The sequence below is a fragment of the Lathyrus oleraceus genome, chromosome 5, assembly GCF_024323335.1.
Source record: "Lathyrus oleraceus cultivar Zhongwan6 chromosome 5, CAAS_Psat_ZW6_1.0, whole genome shotgun sequence".
Lineage (NCBI taxonomy): Eukaryota > Viridiplantae > Streptophyta > Magnoliopsida > Fabales > Fabaceae > Lathyrus > Lathyrus oleraceus.
This window is the reverse complement of record NC_066583.1, coordinates 244,672,581-244,692,787: the sequence shown is the minus strand read 5'-3', so window position 1 is coordinate 244,692,787 and position 20,207 is coordinate 244,672,581. Positions and strand designations below refer to the sequence as shown.

Here is a 20,207-nt window from a genome sequence, read left to right as displayed (position 1 = left end):
ATTCGTAAAAGACTTTCGATTTTCATTCAATTAACCAGAAGTTTTATGGAAAGTGTTCTGAAAGTCAAACTCAATTTTCATCACATCAGAACTCTTTTTAGAAGTGTTTTAGTGCGGTTTTTTTTTATAGTGGTTCGATGACGAGGTGTCGACGGTAGAATTCCAGACCATAGTTTAGGATGGAGCACATCTACATCTGTAGCAAAGCCGACTGACTATCCAGGAGGGCCGTATGATGCGTCTCTTTTGGTAAAGTACGAGCATCATGTTGCTCGACATTTATGGTTTGGTGAGGTAAATAAACGACGTATATTTGAAATTGAATAATATTTGAATGTTTTATATTGTGTTTTATAATATGTGTTTTAATTGTTTTCAGGAGAGAGGTCTGAAGAAAGAGTTGAAAGTTGCTAAACACGAACTTAAGATGACATCGAGGGTTCCACTAGCTCTTCTACAACAGATGAAAAGTTAGGTTTCTCGGTCCGGGTTATGTTCACTTCAAAGAACTAGTTTGAACAAGATAGACACAAATCTGATATCCACATTTGTGGGGAGATGGCATCTAAAGACGTCTTCATTTCACATGTCGTTTGGTGAGATGAGCATTACTTTGGATGACGTCTCTTGTCAGCTCCACTTGCCCATCAGGGGTGTGTTATGGAGTCCTCAAGATGTCACTGAAGAGGTTGTTGTTGAACTTGCTGTTGATTACTTATGTGTGTCACATAGTGAGGCACAAGCATATGTTCATAGTTGCAGGGGTTCTTATTATAACTTGGAGTGGTTATACGATTTATTCGTATAACATAGAGTTGCTTCTAGCTGGGCATATATGACTAGAACATATTTGTTGATGTTGGTGGGTTCCATAATTTTTGCCGATAAGACCTTTATGCTTGTCGTGGCACGATATCTCTTACTGTTTACGGACTTAGGTAGATGTTCGGGATACAATTGAGGAGCAACTGCATTGGTTATCCTATACAGATACCTTGGAGATGCATCCATATTCAGTTTTAAGCAGCTCGATGGATATCCTACTCTCCTACAGGTATTTAATTTAATTTTGTTTATTACTCCCTCCATTCCTTTATAAGTGTCATTTTTTAGAAAAAAAATTGTTCCTTTTTAAGTGTCATTCCAAAGTTCAAAATAGTATTGATTGTTCTTTTGTCAAAATACCCCTAGTTAATTATTACAAAGAGAGAGAAAAGTCAAATAAATTAATAAAAGATTAAGAGTAAGATAGGAAAAAAGACGATGATTGTTTAAAAAGTAACAAAAATGCTTAGCTTTATTGGTCTTTGTAAAAAGTAAAAAGATGACATTTAAAAAGGAACGAAGAGAGTATGTGTTAATTAATTTTATAAAGTATGTTAATTTAATTTATTTTGTTTATTATGTTTTTATATTATAACAGTGTTGGATTCACGAGTACTTTCCAACTCTTGGAAAAAGAGGTGAGAATTGGAAACCAACTAATAATTATGGTCTTTCTCGAGCGGTGTGATGGTCCTATAAGCAAGGAGTCCTGAAGGTGGATGACTTGCGACCTATTTTGGACGAGCTGACACCTGCCGACGTCATATGGCGTCCATTTGAGGATCATAAAGGATGACGTCAGTTTGATGAGTTGTGTCTGTACAAAGAGTGTTTGAAGTGGGGTGACACAGTTGTTTCATACTTGCCTGACAGGTGTATACGTCAGTTCGAATACAACCAGTATATTCCATCCTCACCTCTTGATTGTATGATGGATAATGATATTTATGTTGATTGGATTGGTTACCTTAGAGCGTTGTTGCTATGATTCGTCCAACAACATGGGCCAACACTCCATCTGATATAAAAGATGGATACTTGGAGTGATATTATTGTGTTTCCCATCCTCGTTTGGTCCCGCCCCATCGTGATGAACCGAGAGAGGTGTCAGTTCCTGTTTACGAAGCAAGACCATCTGATCCTAATTGAGCTCGTGTTTCTACATTGATTCATCGTTATCTGAGATAAGTTAATGTCGAAGAGGAAGATCCGTAATTTGCTGATTTATTTGAAGCTTTGCATATTTCTAGTTCACATTGATTTCTGTATTAACTTTTAGAACTGAATGTATTAAAACTGACATAATATAATATTCATGTTTTGATTACATATTCATGCTAATATAGGCGCAAGTAATTGCCAATGTTGTAGACGTCCTACAAATCCTAACATCCAAGACGTTGCTGCTGGACAACGAAACTTCTTCCAATCTAATGTGACCGGTGGCAACGGATACCCCACTTTCATGTTTACCTGATAACAATAATTAAAACATATATTTATTAAAGTGAACTAAGTAAAATAATTAAAATAGTAATTAATATAAAAGAAAACACGTACCTGAATCCAATGATTTTGGTTAATAAAATCAATGTAATAAATGGAGACATTTGGTGAATGTGAACTTGTCATATGAAAGAAAGTCATGCACGGATTGCCTAAACAGACAAGTAAAACATTATAGCGATTTGCTATCAAGTAACACAATAGAAAAAATATTCAACAACTTAACTGAATCGGGATGGGCCTAAAATCTCTCTCTCATAACTTTCGAGTCATCCCTTTTTCTACTCCAATACACATAGTCTGCATCCTTAATAAGCTTAAACAAATGTTGTATCTCACTTCTATGACCTTTTATCTCTTTTTCTATCATACTCTTATGCTTGTGCATAATCCGAGTGACATTCTCTGAATCTCGGTCTTGCAAGGAAAACAATATGTGTCTAGGTGGTATATGTCTCTTTGTCAAATTAGCGACATGCTGCTTCTCATTTGTGGTTAATCTACCAACAAAGGAATGACCTTATAATCTATCAGGTAAACCATGATTATGGACCCCATCTTTCGCCGGAGTCGACCTGATTTTAAATGGGCATCCACATTTTTTAAACGCACATTGGGTTCCACTATCCATATCCTTGTATTTCCCACCTTTATCACAACCAAATATTAATTTGTTACTTCTCCCTTTCTTGCCTGTTTCAGTATCTGAACGAGTGATAATAATGATTACTTTATTATGGATTCCAACCTTTTTAATCCATCTGACTATCTCTTCTCGTGTACCAAATCTTTGAGTGATTAAAAAAACATCAGAAGTATCTACACATATTTGGGGAAGAATTTCCATACCTGCACAATACAAAAAATGTCAATTTAAAAAAAATGCAAATCGGAAGTCTGCAAGGAAGAGTTTCAGATCATACAAATAACACACCGAAGTCTTTGGGAAAGACTTCCGGTGTATGTTACTCTGTTAATCAGAACACATATGATAAGTGTTCCAGAACGTTCCCTTTTCAAAACTGGACCGTAACTCTTCAAGTAACTCTTCCGAAATACGTTATGCAGTAAACATACCGGATGTCTTTCACGAAATTTTCCGGTTTGGAAAAAAATATACCGAAAATCTTTTTCAATGAATTTCGGTACGAGGGTGAATAATGCAAATTTTGAAAGTCTTAATTAAATGGTTAAAAATAAAATAATAAATTGATTAAAAACAAACAAAAATAAAATTGATATTTTAAAAAAAAATATAGGGGTATTAATATAATTGCGGAGCAGCGGTATGAAGTAAAGTTTTCGATTTCTAACCTAATGTTGTTTATTGTTTGGGCCTTGCCCCTCCTTCTAAATTATAGCATACATTCCTCATATCTCTTAATTATATAATCGTTTTTGTACTCAATAAATAATATATTAAATAAATAATTCAATACATATTAATTTAATGATATATTTTACAATACAAATTTTGCCGTCATAATGCGACATCTCCTAATCCCTTAATTATACAATCGTTTTTATACTTAAAAAATAATATTTCAAATCAATACCCATCATTAGGAAAAAAAGAAAGAAAAGAATTAAGGTTATGTTAAATTACATCAAAACTGTTTAGGTATTAGGTATTAGAAAATTTATATAGTCCAAATACATTATTTGGATTAATATTAAATGTTTGTTTAGAAAAATTTACAACATTTTAGTTGTTATAATACGAAGCAGTAACCCGATATTAGGATTATTTGTAGTTAATTTTTTAGTCTTGACCATCCTTTCTCATAAAAAACTGTTTATGTATTATTAATAATAATAACAACAGATAACAGATTTCTCATATCCCTTAGTTATATATTTTCTTTATATATATTATATTAAATCAATAATTTATTAATGAAAGTTATATATCATATTAATTATTTATGGATAGATTTTACTATATAAATATTGACGTCATAATTGCATCTCCCTTTTTTCTTTAACTAAGTTTTTTCTTTCTTTTTCCATCTACTAAAGAGGAGGATGATTTTAAGGTCAATTTTTATCTAATATCATATTTAATTTCCTTTTTATTTAAATAAGTGATTTCACACACATATATATATATATATATATATATATATATATATATATATATATATATATATATATATAGTTTTTGTTTTCCATAATTTTGTTATCTTAGTGCGACATTGTGTTGATTGTCGTCTTGTTGCAGCTTTATTTTGGTTTTTCGTCTTGGTGCAATTATTGTTCAGTTCGGATTGACACGATGGGTAGTTTAGACTGAATGCACATTCAATCAATGACTTTGACATATTTGTAGACTTTGCCACATTTATAGATATTTTAGGGTTATATATATATTAATGTGTGTATTGTGAATTTGTTAGTAGATTCATCCTTTTCTATTTGTAACAATTTTGAATTTATATTATTCAATGAATTCTATTATTTTGAATGAATGTTTTTTAGTAAAAGAATGTTGGGAGACTCATATTTCTTATTTATATAATAATTTTGTACTGAATAAATAATATATTAAATCAATAAATCAATAATTTTACTATTAATATGCGTGTGAATTTGTTCGTAGACTCATATTTCTTATTTATATAATAATTTTGTACTGAATAAATAATATATTAAATCAATAAATCAATAATTTTACTAAAAAAAAATCTATATTATTATTAATTTAATAATAGATGTTACGCTAAATCACAATGCGATATCCTCGTATAATTTAATTATATAATAATCATTTTTGCATTGAATAAATAGTATATTAAATCAGTAACATAAACGGAAATTATGGGATTAAGATAAGGTTAAAGAACATCAAAGCTATTTATAAGTATTAGTATTTAGGTAATAATAATAGATAGATATTTTTGTAGTCTTTTTCCATATGAACCTTATGAGACTGTGAATCGGTCTATTTATTATCTTTATACACTGTCTTAAATTATTTAATGCATAAAGTTGGTATAATAAATACAACAATTACTAATAAGAAAGTACCATAAAATGACTCCTTTCTAGTCGATTTGTATCAGATTATTGTTTAAAATTTAATATTTTAAAAACACAAATATTTATTTATCGTATATTAAATTTCCAACTTTATTAGTTGTTATCCTTTTAAACATATTAATAGTTATTAACTTTGAAATCCATTAATTTTATACCTTCGTAATATTGGTTATTAACACCATCTTTATCTTAACACTAAAATCACATTTTCTTCAACCAGATTAACTTGTGACAACCTCCACAAATTACTCAACAATAATAACATGGCTTTAATTCATATAATTAATGTTCAAATGGAAACAATGAACTCAATCAACTTAGATAAAATCATCCAAATTATTTAATGTGTACTGCCCCCAGACTAATATGCAAATACTCATCGTTCATTATGGTTAGGGTTGTGATGAAAAGCAATACAAACAAAGTGACATGTTTCGTATCATAAAAAGAAAATCAATATTAGTATTCAAATCAGATCTTATGTTATGTTAATAAATAGTGAATAATCACCGAACCCTAACAATCTCGATGTATTAAACTTTTGATTAATGGTGTGATTAAGGTGTTTGTAAGAACTAGGCCCACAGGTGAACACGAAATCTCCCAATTGCCCAAACCCCCAAATAAAAACCAAAGACCTCTTTGCTTCTCCCTTCTCTGAAAACCACCTTCTGGTGATCTCATTCTTCAACACCTCACCACTCTCTCTTTCTCTCTCTACAACTCCCTCTCCTTTCTCTCTCATAATTCCCCTCTCTCTCCTCCGACAATTACCCGCCACCATGACCGTCATGATGTCCGCTCCCATTGACGTACGTCTTTCTCCAATCTCTCTCCTACTTACTATCTCTGCTCCTACTTATTCATAACTCGCGATTAACTGCTTTACGGTTTTAGGTCAATTTGATTTCTACTTCATTTTTCATGTTTTTGATCTGAGCGACTCAAACTTCGTCGCAATTTTCCTTTTTCTGTGCACTTCGGGTTTTGATTTTAGGGCTTTGTTATCGTGGTGGATCCGAACTAGGGTGTGATGTATTTTCTTTTGTGTAGCAGCAAGAGGATGAGGAGGTGCTCGTGCCACATGCTGATTTGCCTGAGAACAACCACCAGCCCATGGAAGGTACTTATTGTTTTATGGTTCTTTTGATCCGTTTGGAAATTCTCTTATTTTTAGGAACTGTGTTTTACTGTTTTCTCATCTTTTGTTTCATGTAATTGAATTGCTTGTAAAGTGGATTATGCGTTATTGTTTGATTTAAAAAAGTAATATAGAGGGGAGGGTGTGGGAATTTGACTTAAAAGTTGTAATTTGTGGGTTTCATGCTATCACATTTTGAATGAAGAAAAAATTCTGCAGTGAATGTGCTGTTTGGATCAGTTTTTACCCAAAATCAAATTGTCAGCTAATGATTATACAGAATAATCTAAAGCCTAAATTAATGTCCAGTTACTGATTACTTTAGATTTTGGATTTATGGAATTTTAATGTCGTTATTGACTGTGCAATTAGTTATCTTTTTAGTCATACTTCATGGTAAGCTATTGGAGGGTGTAGTTTAAGTAATGCCATACACCCCCTTTATATTTTAGTTTTTATGATAATTGCAGAGATGATGGGTTATTGTTCTTTTTGTTTCTTGTGATGATCATCAGTTGTAGCTCAACCTGAAACTGCCAATGCTGTTGAGAGCCAGCCTGTCGTCGATCCTCCGCAAACCAGATTCACATGGAGAATTGACAATTTTACTAGGCTGAATACAAAAAAGCTCTATTCAGAAGTATTTGTTGTTGGTACTTATAAATGGTATTTTTTCTTAGAGATTTAGTAAATTGGTTTATGAATTTCTTTTTTCAATATGCTCTGTTATGCTTACTCAATTTCAGTGACTTTCTCCCCCTAACTTTGTTGTATACTTGATAGGCGTGTGCTTATTTTCCCAAAAGGAAACAATGTGGACTATTTGTCCATGTATTTGGATGTCGCAGATTCAACTAGTTTGCCCTATGGTTGGAGTAGATATGCACAGTTTAGCTTGGCAATTGTTAATCAAATCCATAATAAGTTTTCTGTGAGAAAAGGTATCCCTTTCATTTTGAGCATTGCTGGAATTACACTTGTCACATGATGGCACTGGCTAGTCATAACTGTAAGTAGGATAGAGCATTGCTGGAATTAAAAGTGTTTTTTTTTTTGCAAGAATGTTGCAATTAATGGATGCAAGATCATTTGATACTCAAATAATCTATAATTTGTTATAATAAATCATTTGACACCTTTACACACACACACACACACTAATTATTCTGCATTTGACCCTTATGTTTGGAAATTCACCATAGGTTCTCAGCATTTATGTTTGGTAATTAGGTGGAAGATGAAATATTTGAGTTCTATAATTTATTTCTATCAATTTGTTTTTTTTGATATGCATTTTGCGCCTAGCAGGATTCGAACTTGAGACCTTGAGAGGAGCACACTCTCAAGACCCAAGCCTTTACCACTAGGCCACACACACACACACAAGTGTCAATTTGTTTATTAAGACTTGAATCTTGTTACTTCATATTACTTATGTTATGCAGACACACAACATCAATTTAATGCACGAGAAAGTGATTGGGGTTTCACATCTTTCATGCCTCTTGGTGAATTGTATGACCCTAGTAGAGGTTATCTTGTGAATGATACTCTTATAATCGAAGCCGAGGTTCTTGTTCGTAAGATTGTTGACTACTGGAATTATGATTCAAAGAAGGAGACCGGCTATGTTGGGCTTAAGAACCAAGGAGCTACCTGTTATATGAATTCTCTACTTCAAACTTTGTACCATATCCCTTATTTTAGAAAGGTTAGAACTGCTAGTCTTACTTTGTTTTGCCTGAATTTCACTTGTCTAATTGAAAAGTGTGGAAGTTGACTCCTAATCTCACACTTCAGGCTGTATACCATATGCCAACAACTGAAAATGACATGCCATCTGGAAGCATCCCATTGGCTCTACAAAGTCTATTCTACAAACTTCAATATAGTGACACCAGCGTTGCAACAAAGGAACTGACAAAATCTTTTGGATGGGATACGTACGATTCTTTCATGCAGCACGATGTTCAAGAGCTAAATCGGGTCCTTTGTGAAAAACTTGAAGATAAAATGAAGGTATCAGAATGGCTTTTGGTATAGTTGGTCGTGGTTTTATGATGAATGACAGTATAAAATATTTGTGATTAATTTTTTTCGTTGTTAGGGAACTGTTGTCGAGGGGACTATACAAAAGTTATTCGAAGGACACCATATGAACTACATAGAGTGCATCAATGTGGACTACAAATCAACTAGAAAGGAGTCATTTTATGGTACTTTCTTATGCATTGTTAATTCAAATACTTGTTTAGTTGTGTCTTACTCATAGGATATACTAATTTAATTTTATATATGCATGTTAGACCTTCAGCTTGATGTCAAAGGTTGTCGCGACGTTTATGCTTCCTTTGATAAGTATGTTGAAGTTGAACGTCTTGAAGGGGATAACAAATATCATGCTGAGCAGTATGGTTTACAGGTTAGTGGTAATTGATAAAAGCTGAAGTGGCTTATAATAAATTTCTGGTGTCATTTGGAGAAATTAATATTCTTGTGACACAAGATTTCTGTTTTCTTGTGCACGCATGTTTTTGGTATTTTTATTCTAATATCTTTTATGAACTACGAACTATCACCATTTCAAAAGTAAAAAAAAGAACTGTGTTGCATCTAGCACAGTAACCTTCAATGGTATTTTTGTTCCGGAAACAGCCATGGGATGACTGTCAATGCTATGACTGACTGTTTTTTGCCTTTTTGGAATTGTAATGAGTTGTATGATTTATTTTATTTAAACTTAGCTCTCTGACTTTTAATGTTATTATATTACTCAATAGGAATTTATCCATGTATTTCTAACATTATGATGATATTTCTCTAAATTGCTTGTTGTATTTGTCAGAATGCCAACATCTAAGTGTTTTAATTTTTATTGAGTTTGGTTCACAAACTAATGCACATTTTACTGGTACCATTATCTCAGGATGCTAAGAAGGGTGTCCTATTTATTGATTTCCCTCCTGTCCTTCAGCTTCAGCTGAAAAGATTTGAATATGACTTTATGCGGGATACTATGGTTAAGGTTGGTAGTCCAATAAATGTATTGCTTTTTGCTCTCTCTCTTGATATTTCTCTGTCAGTCTGCAAGGAAGTTAGTACTTTGTAGTGTCTTTCTATTTAGAAATTTCACTACTCAGTGCACTGAAAGTGAGGCTCAATTGGCATAACCATTGTAAAGAGTAAGATACATCTAGTGTGCTTCAGCTCTACTATAAAACGCCCATGAAGATTTTGGTATTTGGCAAACAACTTGTGTATTAAATTGGCTGGTGTTGGTGGTATTACAAGGCTTTTGCTTGGCCAGTGTCTTTCTATTTGTTAGAACTTTAAGGATATACTTCCCTCAGTTGAAACCATTAGACGGATGGAAGAAGTTTTACAACAGTGGGCACAGGGATTTGCTGTTATCATCATGAGTTTCAGTGTTTCTTTTGATTTTCTTTCATCTTTGATGGAGAGATGTCACTCCTTTTTAATTAATCGATGAGATAAGAGTCTTCTCTTCATGCCAGATTAATGACCGCTATGAGTTTCCCTCACAACTTGATCTTGATCGTGAGGATGGAAAATATCTATCACCTGATGCTGACAGGAGTGTCCGCAATCTTTACACACTTCACAGGTAACTAAATGGTAGTGTGTGCAGTATACTTACAGATTGCACTACTTGATTGTGTGGGCATTACCTTTCCAATTTGTTAGTTACTTCATCCCTTCATAATCAGTATAGTTTTGTGATCTTTTATTTGATAGTGATTGTCTAGGTACATAATTCTTGATTTTATCTGATGATTTAATGCTTGATATCATTTGCACTTACTTGTTATTGCTTTAATTCTGCAAGTGCTGACATAATTTTCTCCCCATATACTTTTATTTATTTCAACCAGTGAACCCTTTTAGATCAAAATACAATGAATTGCGGGGGTTTACTAAATATTCTCATCAAGAAAATGCATGTGGCTCCATAATGCTTTTCATATCTGGAATGTGTTTATACATTAGTTCATCTTTTATCACAGAACTGTCTCGATATATAAAAGATGTCCGCAAGTGTTATGTAGAGCATGCAAAAGTAAGCTTTGATAAGCTTCCCCTTGAAGATATTGAATGGGTTAACCTAGAGTTTACCTTCGGTCTTCATTTACCATTCCTCTATTAGACTGTCCATGTCCCCTTGTTGGGCATCGATTGGTATTCTCACATAAACCATCTTAGGTAAGATTTTGTCAACTTTTCCATAGACCTCCTTTTTGTTACTTCCTCATCTTATCTTTTCACGCATGTTCATTCATCTATTGCAACACTCACATCTATATTCTACACTGTAACTGGCTTTACAGCTATTTCCATTCACAAATAATGCCCAAAGCATTTTGATTTCACTTTTCATCCCCGTAGTTTGAATCCTATGATTACTTCCCACCAGGTTTTCTAAAACTTTGTATGGTAGATCCAAGATGCCTTCATTGTAAGATATGTGGCATGTTATGATCCTAAATTTACTTTTCCAAGTTAGTGGCGTTTGTTGAACTTACATTTCATATACTTTATCTTACTTGAGGCTGGATATACAATACTGAAATAAATTTGTTGTGTATTGGTCCAGAATTAAGCTTTTATATTGACTAAGCAATTTTTAATATCAATGATATAGATTGAAAGATATCACGGGGCAAAAGAGTCACACAACATCTTCTCTCACTCTTTCTATCTCCCATCTTATCCTCCCTCCATCTCTTCCTTCCTTTTAAATCCCTATTCCTTTAAGAAATTCTGGCTACCGGAAACACCCCTTTCCTCCACCTCCCATCTCCTCTCTTTTCCTCCCTTACCCTCCATACTACCCGTGTCGTCATGGTACCACCTTTGAGTTTATTGAACCCACAATGAACTGTATTTATTCTGCCACCTGCAAGCTTGTTCTGCATCACAGAGCCACTACATGCTACAAAATCACTAGTTCATCAAATGAAGTATAGTTTATCAAATATATTTGTCTTTCTTCAATATTATGGTATTAGGTCTTTGATCAACAAAAAATTGGTATAGTAATGGAAAACAGTTCATGTAAGTTGTACAAATTGATGTGTTTGCCATTGACTGGATTTATATAATTGGAGTATTCAGTTACCTCAATTTACTTTTTCTTTGATTATCCATGTATTAGTGATTATAAATTCTATTCTTTTTGTAGTCAACATGGTAATATATCTCTCATACTGAATGGTAGCTTTATTCTTTAATTAATAAAATGCATAGAAGTGTTATAAATTTCTATTTATCTATGATACTAAGACCATCACTATGTACTTAGGTTTATGCATATTTGGTCTTTGATGTTTTCTTTTGAACATATTTTAATTTTGATTTTCCCCCAGTGTTTTGGTTCACAGTGGAGGCGTGCATGGTGGACATTATTATGCTTTTATCCGACCAACTCTCTCTGAACAGTGGTACGTATACTAGTCTTAAGAGATCAGTATTGTTCACTACCATTTGAGGTAGCATGATTTGTTGTGCATATGTGGTTGGGGCTCTAATGCATGAGTGGCTACATATTGAGAACTATTAATTGCTGTTGGTGAATATATTTTGTACAGATCCCAGACCATGTTACAAGAATCTATTTGTTTATATGCACATTTAGTGTTACAATACCTATTATGTTTCGAGGCCACGTATTGGCCTAAAAAATTATAGATTCAGATGTTCATATGCTCATTTAGTGTTGAAATGAATCAGCAATTAGGATGGCTGTGTGTCTCTCAGCCTATCACTATATTTGATATGGGCCTGCTATCAGGTACAAATTCGATGATGAGAGGGTGACGAAAGAAGACAATAAGCGGGCACTAGAGGAGCAATATGGTGGTGAGGAAGAGGTAACTGTTTAATTTTCATTGCCATGACATTTTATCCTTTTTTTAACATTGTCTGTTATTGATTGAACTACTTGTGCTTTAGCAGTTACCCCAAACAAATCCTGGATTCAATAATCCACCGTTTAAATTCACCAAATACTCAAATGCTTATATGCTGGTGTATATACGTGAAAGTGACAAGGACAAAATCATATGCAATGTGGATGAGAAAGACATTGCTGAACATTTAAGGGTGAGCATGTTTCTTATCTACTTTTAGTACACATAATTAAGTGACCCAAGTTAAATTGAAACTTGTTTTATGTTTGTCATGTAATTATAATCCTAACATTCAAAACCAATTCAGGTGCTGTTTTGCTTGATAATTGATCTAATAATGCATGTCACCGCTCAGCTATTGCAATAAACTTGATGTCTGCCATCAACTTTTCCTGTTTTATCTATTTCCCCCCTCCTTAAACTCTAAATTTGCTTTCTAATGTGAAGTGCAGCAATGTTTATAAACCCGAACCAAGATTAAGCCTAGTTAAATTTGCTGACATCCCCTACTTTTGATTATTGTGTTTCTTTCTTTATTTTATTATGAGAATCTGACATGAGTTTTTGTAATGGACTGATGCAGGAGAGGTTGAAGAAAGAACAAGAAGAAAAGGAACACAAAAAGAAAGAAAAGGCAGAGGCCCATCTTTATACAATTATAAAGGTTCTTAGTCTGACCTTGGCTTTTTTCGAGAATCAATTGAATTGAGCATTATGTGTCTTTTACTTCAGAATTTATACAATTGAATTGCATTTGGTATTACTGATAGTATGGTATTTCTTAGGTGGCACGAGACGAAGACATTGAAGGGCAGATGGGAAAGGATATCTACTTTGATCTTGTAGACCACGACAAAGTTAAAAGTTTCCGTGTACAAAAGCAGACTCCTTTTAATGTTTTCAAGGTATCACAACCAATCATCCTTGTTTGCTTGAGCCTTGATGGTCTGGTTTTCGTAATTTTTTATTGAACAAATTGTAACAGATGGAAGACTACTGTTTTCACGTACAGTTCTATACTTCTATAAAACCTTCGTTTATTAAAACTTTCATTTTTCCGACAATACTAAAATTTGAAATTATATTGCTTTAATTGGATGATAATAAATATATTACACAAATCAACGTGATCTAACATCTTTAGTCATACTAATCTACAATGTTTTGATGAGATGATTGCTTAGTTTACTTTAGTGTGTTTGTTTAAAAGCTATATTTTACATGTTTGATTTTTATGATCATTGCATAATCTGTGATTTTCAGGAAGAGGTTGCAAAAGAGTATGGCATACCAGTTCAATTTCAGCGCTTTTGGCTATGGGCTAAGCGACAAAACCATACTTATCGGCCTAATAGACCATTGACACACATTGAGGAAACACAAACTGTAAATTTTCTGGCTTGCTTGGAGATTCTCCATATTGTGTTCCCTTTACCTTTTTTCTGACAGTTGGGTTTCATAATTCAAGGGTGATATGATCTGTCAAATTATAAGCTCCCACTATGACATGGAAACACCTTTATATTTTTTTACTATAGCTTCAAATCATCTAATGTCTGCCTTCTAATTACATGATTGTCCTAGCTGGCAGCTTTGTTAGATTCCTATATTGGGATGGATGTACAGTTAATACTTTGTGGGTTCTCCGTTGTCTTTTATTTATTATTCCATCTTTAGCTCACTGTTTTGTACTTCAAAGTAAAAAAGTGCAACTTTTTTGTATGTATATTCCATATTTTTCTGGGCCTGTGGTTTGTATTTTTTGTTCTGGGAGTGGTCAAATGTTTCAGATTCTTGTCTAGTTATTGCTCAATTCTGAGAGTGCTTTGGCAGGTCGGACAGTTGAGAGAAGTATCAAACAAGGTTCACAATGCAGAACTAAAGTTGTTTTTGGAGGTGGAGAAGGGGATGGTAACATACATTATGGATATTGTATACTGTTTAATAGCACAAAACATTATTATCCAAACACAATCTTTTTGAAAATCTATACTTTTCTGTAGGATTTATGTCCCATTGCATCACCTGACAAGACAAAAGATGATATATTACTTTTCTTTAAGCTATATGATCCTGAAAAAGAGGAGCTTCGGTACTGAATTATTTATTTTGTTTTTACATATTTTATGTGTAGAACCTGGATTGACACATGATTTGTTTCCTTGTAATGTCAGCTATGTTGGAAGACTCTTTGTGAAGGGTACTGGCAAGCCATCAGAAATCTTAACAAGGCTAAATGAAATGGCTGGTTATGATCCTGAAGAAGATATTGTACTTTATGAGGTTGGTTTGTACTATTTCCTTTATTTCAGTCATAATCTATATAGAATTTAAGCAGGATTCATCCACATATGCTTAAAATTAGAAAAGCCAATTTTCAATACATGATTTTGTGTGGTTCTAAGGGGTGTGCCTTATGAATCTCACATTGAATGAGATAAAACCTGATAATAACTTTCTAAATGGGAGACATTCTTCGCTCTACAAGCCGATTCTACAAGTATAAGTTAGATCCAATATAAAAACCTAATAATATATCTACATTTTGTTCTATTTTTGTGTTTTAACCATTACATTTAGTGCAACGTAGCAGGTTGAGCGTGTCATGTTCCATAGAAAATTAGTTGCTGGAGTGCATCTTTTGTTTATGATCTGGACGAGACTTTGTTCGTATGAGTTGTATAATTAGTGAATTAACCAAAATGTTTTTGTGCAGGAGATTAAGTTTGAGCCAAATGTCATGTGCGAACCTATTGATAAGAAAGTAACATTCCGATCAAGCCAGGTATGTCCATAATTGATTTTGCTTTTGAAAATCTTGATTATAGCATAGATGGGAATGGTGATTGCAATTTCTGGTTGTCCAAAACATCCTGGATGGGGGGACTGATGCTTACTGCTTGGAGTGGTCAGATTTCAGTGATTAGCTTTGGTCAACTTCCGACAGTGGCAGGGCATGATAAAATTCTGTTGACTGGTGGTGGCAGTTGCCATGGTTGGCTGAAGGCTGATCACTGTCAATTACAGTTGGCAACAGAGTGGCTGATTTCTAGCAGCTGGAGATTTTGGGGGAGGTGGTAGTTGCGGTCAGTTACTGCTTGTGGAAACGGTGTGGCCGTGAATAGATATAAGGCGAAGTAGTTTAAACAACTCATGAATTAGAAGTACTCCCCTGCCTTTGAGAATAGTGCAAACCACCCTTGGAATGGCATTGTAAGCATGTTCAGAAAAATGTCATGGAAGCACTTTAGATTGGGAATATTTTTGGAGTGGTTTTGCCAATAATGAGAATCCAAATTCCCATGTATAGATTCCCAGTATTGAAAAAACAATACATGAATCAGATTCTCTGATTGAGTTACTGAATCTTCTATTGGCATATTGACTGGATTCTTTATTTGTAGCTGGAGGATGGAGACATTGTATGCTTTCAGAAAGCTCCCTCAGTGGTGGATAATGAGCAACAAGTCCGCTATCCAGATGTGCCATCATATTTAGAATATGTTCATAATCGCCAGGTTCTTTCATTTTTTGCCCTACTATATGTAGTTTATTTTGTTTTAGATGATGTGAATATGAAAACTTCCAAAAATTTTACTTGTTTTTTTTTATATCTGAAGCACCTTTGCTCACGGTCACTGTACACAGGCTTGTGCATACCTGTATGTGCAAGTTATCTGAAGTTCATTATGTTCATATTTTAAGAATTAACAGCTAAAATAAAGTCTCAATCTGTCATGCTCTTAGGTGGTTCATTTTCGATCTCTGGACAGACCCAAGGAAGACGACTTCTCCTTGGAGATGTAAGCATCTTGGAACTTGATGGAGTTAATTACTATATTTGATAGTTGATGCTATGGAACTATTTTACAAGATAGCTGGTGTGAGAATTTATACTATTATGCTTAACTTTCCATCCTTGTTCTTATACTCTTAAGTAAATTGGTTTCTAGGTCAAGGCTTTATACATACGATGATGTGGTGGATAGAGTAGCTCAACAACTTGGCTTGAATGATCCATCCAAAATACGTCTTACCCCTCACAACTGCTACTCTCAACAACCAAAACCCCAGCCTATTAAGTACCGAGGCGTTGATCATTTGTCTGATATGCTAGTTCATTACAATCAGGTATTAATTGTTGAATGGTACTTCTGAATACTTGTTCTTGTAAAACATGACATCTTAAACTTTTCTTCAACATCAGACATCAGATATATTATACTATGAAGTGCTCGACATCCCTCTACCCGAATTACAAGGCTTGAAAACTCTGAAAGTTGCATTTCATCACGCCATCAAGGACGAGGTGAGAATGGTGACCTTATTTGCTTCTGTTTTCATCTATATTTTCCCCATTTCCCTTTTACTATATTTCCTTACATTGTTAAAACAGGTGGTTAGTCACACTATCAGACTCCCAAAGCAGAGCACTGTTGGTGATGTCCTTGATGATCTTAAAACAAAGGTGAGATTGTTAAGCTTCATTTCATTAACTGGTTACGTTTCTTGTGCAGACAAGACTCTTGCACCATATTATGGCCACAGGTCACAACTGCAAAAATGAGTGCTCATGGCTTCATCTGAATTATGAATAAAAAATAGTAGTCTCACTTAGGTGAAGCCATCTTCTGCATGTTTTGAGCAGCAGTTGTGACTTCAATGTTCACTAAATTCTATTTTTTCCAAAATAGATTGTCAGTTTTTTCCTGATATTAATTTTTCAAACGAAACTATAGTATAATTCTTTATCATGCACTTATTACTATTGTTGCTCAGGTGGAGTTATCTCATCCTGATGCTGAGCTACGGCTGCTTGAAGTCTTCTATCACAAGATATACAAGGTACTCAGTTACATCTGTTGTGTTGAGGCTGACTCACGGAGTTGTAATATTTTGCTATTGTTGCAATCAAATATCTTTAAATCATAGTTATGTTTTCTAAATTAAGTATTCAATTATGATTCTTCAATTGCATGCGTTTCTGTGTTTCCGGTTTGACTATTAGACAAAATTATTATTATTTATGTTTATCACTTCCTGTTAATGTGCCTGTGTAGGTGTTCCCATCCAATGAAAAGATTGAAAATATTAATGATCAATACTGGACATTGCGAGCAGAAGAGGTAGGAATCTCTTTCTATAAGTGGGGTTTGAGACCTTATATTATGGTGTATTTCTTCTTTCATTTGCTCTACTAATTACAATGTCAGACAATTCTCTGGATGTAGAATTAGATACTATTTTTAATTGTTTGGTTTCTTGCAAAGGAAATGAAGCTCTTTTGTGGTTTTATTCGAATTTCACAGATTCCAGAAGAAGAGAAAAACATTGGTCCACAGGATCGGCTTATTCACGTGTACCATTTTACTAAGGACACTGCTCAAAATCAAATGGTAAATAGTTTTAATAGATTCATTTTTTAAAAACTTCTTAAACATTTTGATGTTTCTGATATACACGCCGACGATAATTGTGTATTTTGTTTCCCTCCCTGAACTTTACAGCAAATTCAAAACTTTGGAGATCCTTTTTTCTTGGTTATACATGAAGGTGAAGCTCTATCTGAAATTAAAGTGAGAATACAGAAGAAACTTCAAGTTCCCGATGAAGAGTTTAGTAAGGTATTTCCTCACTTACCTGAGTTGTTATTTGTTACATTTGCAGTTTTTGAAGTCATTTTATTTACTTGATGGTTTCACTGAACACAAATATTATATTTGATTTCATTTGACCCAACTGTTTTATGATAATTTTTGATTGGCCAGTGGAAGTTTGCTTTTCTATCACTTGGGCGTCCTGAGTACCTTCAGGATTCAGACATTGTATCCAGTCGTTTTCAGGTGCATTAATTGAAAGTTAACTGCTATGTCTTTCTCTTGCATGGTATTCATCACTAATTTTTTGTTTGTTCATACTGAACTTTTTTGGTATCCTTCTGATAGAGGCGGGATGTATATGGTGCTTGGGAGCAATATCTTGGTTTGGAGCATACTGACAATGCTCCTAAAAGATCACATGCAGTCAACCAGGTTCGTAATATTTCTAATAAGAGCAAGATTTCTGAAGTACATCATTTGAGTCTTTTTTGGATGTATTTGTCCACTTTGCTGATTAGTTTTTAAACTTGGAAAACCTTTATTTAAACTGTTAAAAATACATGGCTTTTGTTTTCAGAATCGCCACACATTTGAGAAGCCAGTAAAGATTTATAATTAGGAGATCACTATAAATGAGTTAATGCATGAGATGAATTTGGCATCGTTCTACATCTTTGGGATTGTAAACAAGGTGAGGATAGCAAAAGGCTATTCTGTATAGGCAACTAATGAAATTAGCAATTCAGTTGGTGTCTGCAGTCTTTTAGTTATGTGGTATGTAATTCTTTCTGTCAATGGAGTAACATTATTATCAACACCTTCTGTATCTGCCAACCACAGCGCCTTGAACTTATTTATACTTCCGTTTTCGTACGGAGGTTCTTCAAATTGAGGTCATTAATCATTGTCATTGAACTGTATCAGTACATAAGATTTTTGGATTAGTGAGTGTATACAGGGTATAGTTGTTTGACTTTTGGTCATTTTCTTTATTGCTTCTTGATTTTGTCTAGTAAGTAGTGTTAATTTAAGTGAGGGCTGCATAATGGTGTAGCAAAGACAACTTTCATTTATGTAATGTTGTAAAAAAGATTTGCCAGCTTCCATAAATCTCTGGTCACCATAAATGTTTTACCATTTCATATGTCCTTCTAAATATCTCTAAATAAATAGGACATAACAAAGGGAATGTTCATTACTAATGCTTTCAAGCAGAAACTACAAAGTGCATTTGTGTCGGCGTCAACTGTCCGTTTTAGTTATTAGCTCGTGCACAAAAAAGTTACTATTACTTTGATTTGTACTTACTTCAGAGGCTGCTTTGAATTAAATGCTCATTATAATTTCTGCTCATTGGCCTTCAGTAATGATGGAAAAATAGAAGTAGGCTGCTGAGAAAAGAAATGCGTACGTTTCCTCAATTGACTTCGAAAACAGAAGCCAAAAGTGATTGCATTTATTGATTGAAAAGATGGATCTCACTTAGGCTATTTCTGATGGGTACAAGTGAAGAAAATGTTGCACGATGATACTTTTTTCCTACCATTAGATCAAGTACAACCATAAAATACTATGGTACACCAACTATACTAAATCGTTATCTATACCATCTCCATCTCTCTAATGGTGCAGTCACAGCATTGGACTTGGACGTTGCCTCCTCTGCCGCCTCGACAGAGGCTTCCTTCCACTCATCTTCCATAACAACTCCAAACCCCCCTATTCAAAAAAGAAAAATGAAAACACCATAAATAAATGAGCTAGAGCCTTAGATATACAATGCTTCCTATCAAATTGGAGAGAATCCCTTCCCAATACTTATGTTCCTCTTCCATGATAGAAGGCGATTCTCACTAATAGGCCATCAAGTCAAAACATATGTTAATCTTGCAAGACAGAGGACACTTCTCACTATATGTTAATCTTGCAAGATAGAAGACACTTCTCACTATAGGTCATGAAGTCAAGATTGTCAAATCCCAAAGTTAAAGGTAATTCCTTCACTGAATCTGACTAATAAGCTCGACTAAAAACAAAATTGTACGGATTAATTTCATAAACAAAATAAAATAAAATTGATATATACATGACATTATAAACAAAATATATTAGACCATGGTATGCTATTAATATTTGTTGATAGATGACAAAGTTGAGACGTCATATTTT

The 20,207-nt window shown here is 33.8% G+C and overlaps 1 protein-coding gene across 3 annotated transcripts; it reads left to right on the top strand.

Annotated features, from left to right (window-relative positions):
* The first annotated feature begins 5,890 nt into the window (after positions 1 to 5,890).
* On the top strand, positions 5,891 to 19,148 carry LOC127083475 (ubiquitin C-terminal hydrolase 13). 3 transcript variants are annotated; one of them, XM_051023791.1, is made up of 32 exons: positions 5,891 to 6,182; positions 6,424 to 6,493; positions 7,027 to 7,177; positions 7,295 to 7,452; positions 7,957 to 8,222; positions 8,312 to 8,530; positions 8,619 to 8,727; positions 8,818 to 8,933; positions 9,438 to 9,536; positions 10,027 to 10,136; positions 11,896 to 11,970; positions 12,321 to 12,399; positions 12,482 to 12,631; positions 13,022 to 13,102; positions 13,224 to 13,343; positions 13,702 to 13,824; positions 14,272 to 14,349; positions 14,442 to 14,530; positions 14,613 to 14,721; positions 15,155 to 15,223; positions 15,843 to 15,956; positions 16,186 to 16,241; positions 16,392 to 16,569; positions 16,646 to 16,747; positions 16,835 to 16,906; positions 17,218 to 17,283; positions 17,499 to 17,564; positions 17,748 to 17,834; positions 17,946 to 18,062; positions 18,207 to 18,281; positions 18,384 to 18,470; positions 18,616 to 19,148. In XM_051023791.1, the coding sequence occupies exons 1-32, from the start codon at positions 6,153 to 6,155 to the stop codon at positions 18,655 to 18,657; spliced, it is 3,363 nt and encodes a 1,120-aa protein (XP_050879748.1). In that variant the 5' UTR covers positions 5,891 to 6,152; the 3' UTR covers positions 18,658 to 19,148. The 3 variants fall into 3 exon arrangements, with proteins under 3 accessions (XP_050879748.1, XP_050879750.1, XP_050879749.1); XM_051023793.1 differs by having other exon boundaries at positions 5,893 to 6,182; positions 6,427 to 6,493; positions 12,485 to 12,631; XM_051023792.1 differs by having other exon boundaries at positions 5,893 to 6,182; positions 12,485 to 12,631.
* Positions 19,149 to 20,207: the final 1,059 nt, after the last annotated feature.

Coding starts and splice junctions, on each gene's coding strand:
- LOC127083475 (XM_051023791.1), top strand. CDS start 6,153: ATGACCGTCATGATGTCCGCTCCCATTGAC. Junction 8,531..8,618: donor AACTTGAAGATAAAATGAAG/GTATCAGAATGG, acceptor TTTCGTTGTTAG/GGAACTGTTGTCGAGGGGAC. Junction 15,224..15,842: donor TAACATTCCGATCAAGCCAG/GTATGTCCATAA, acceptor CTTTATTTGTAG/CTGGAGGATGGAGACATTGT.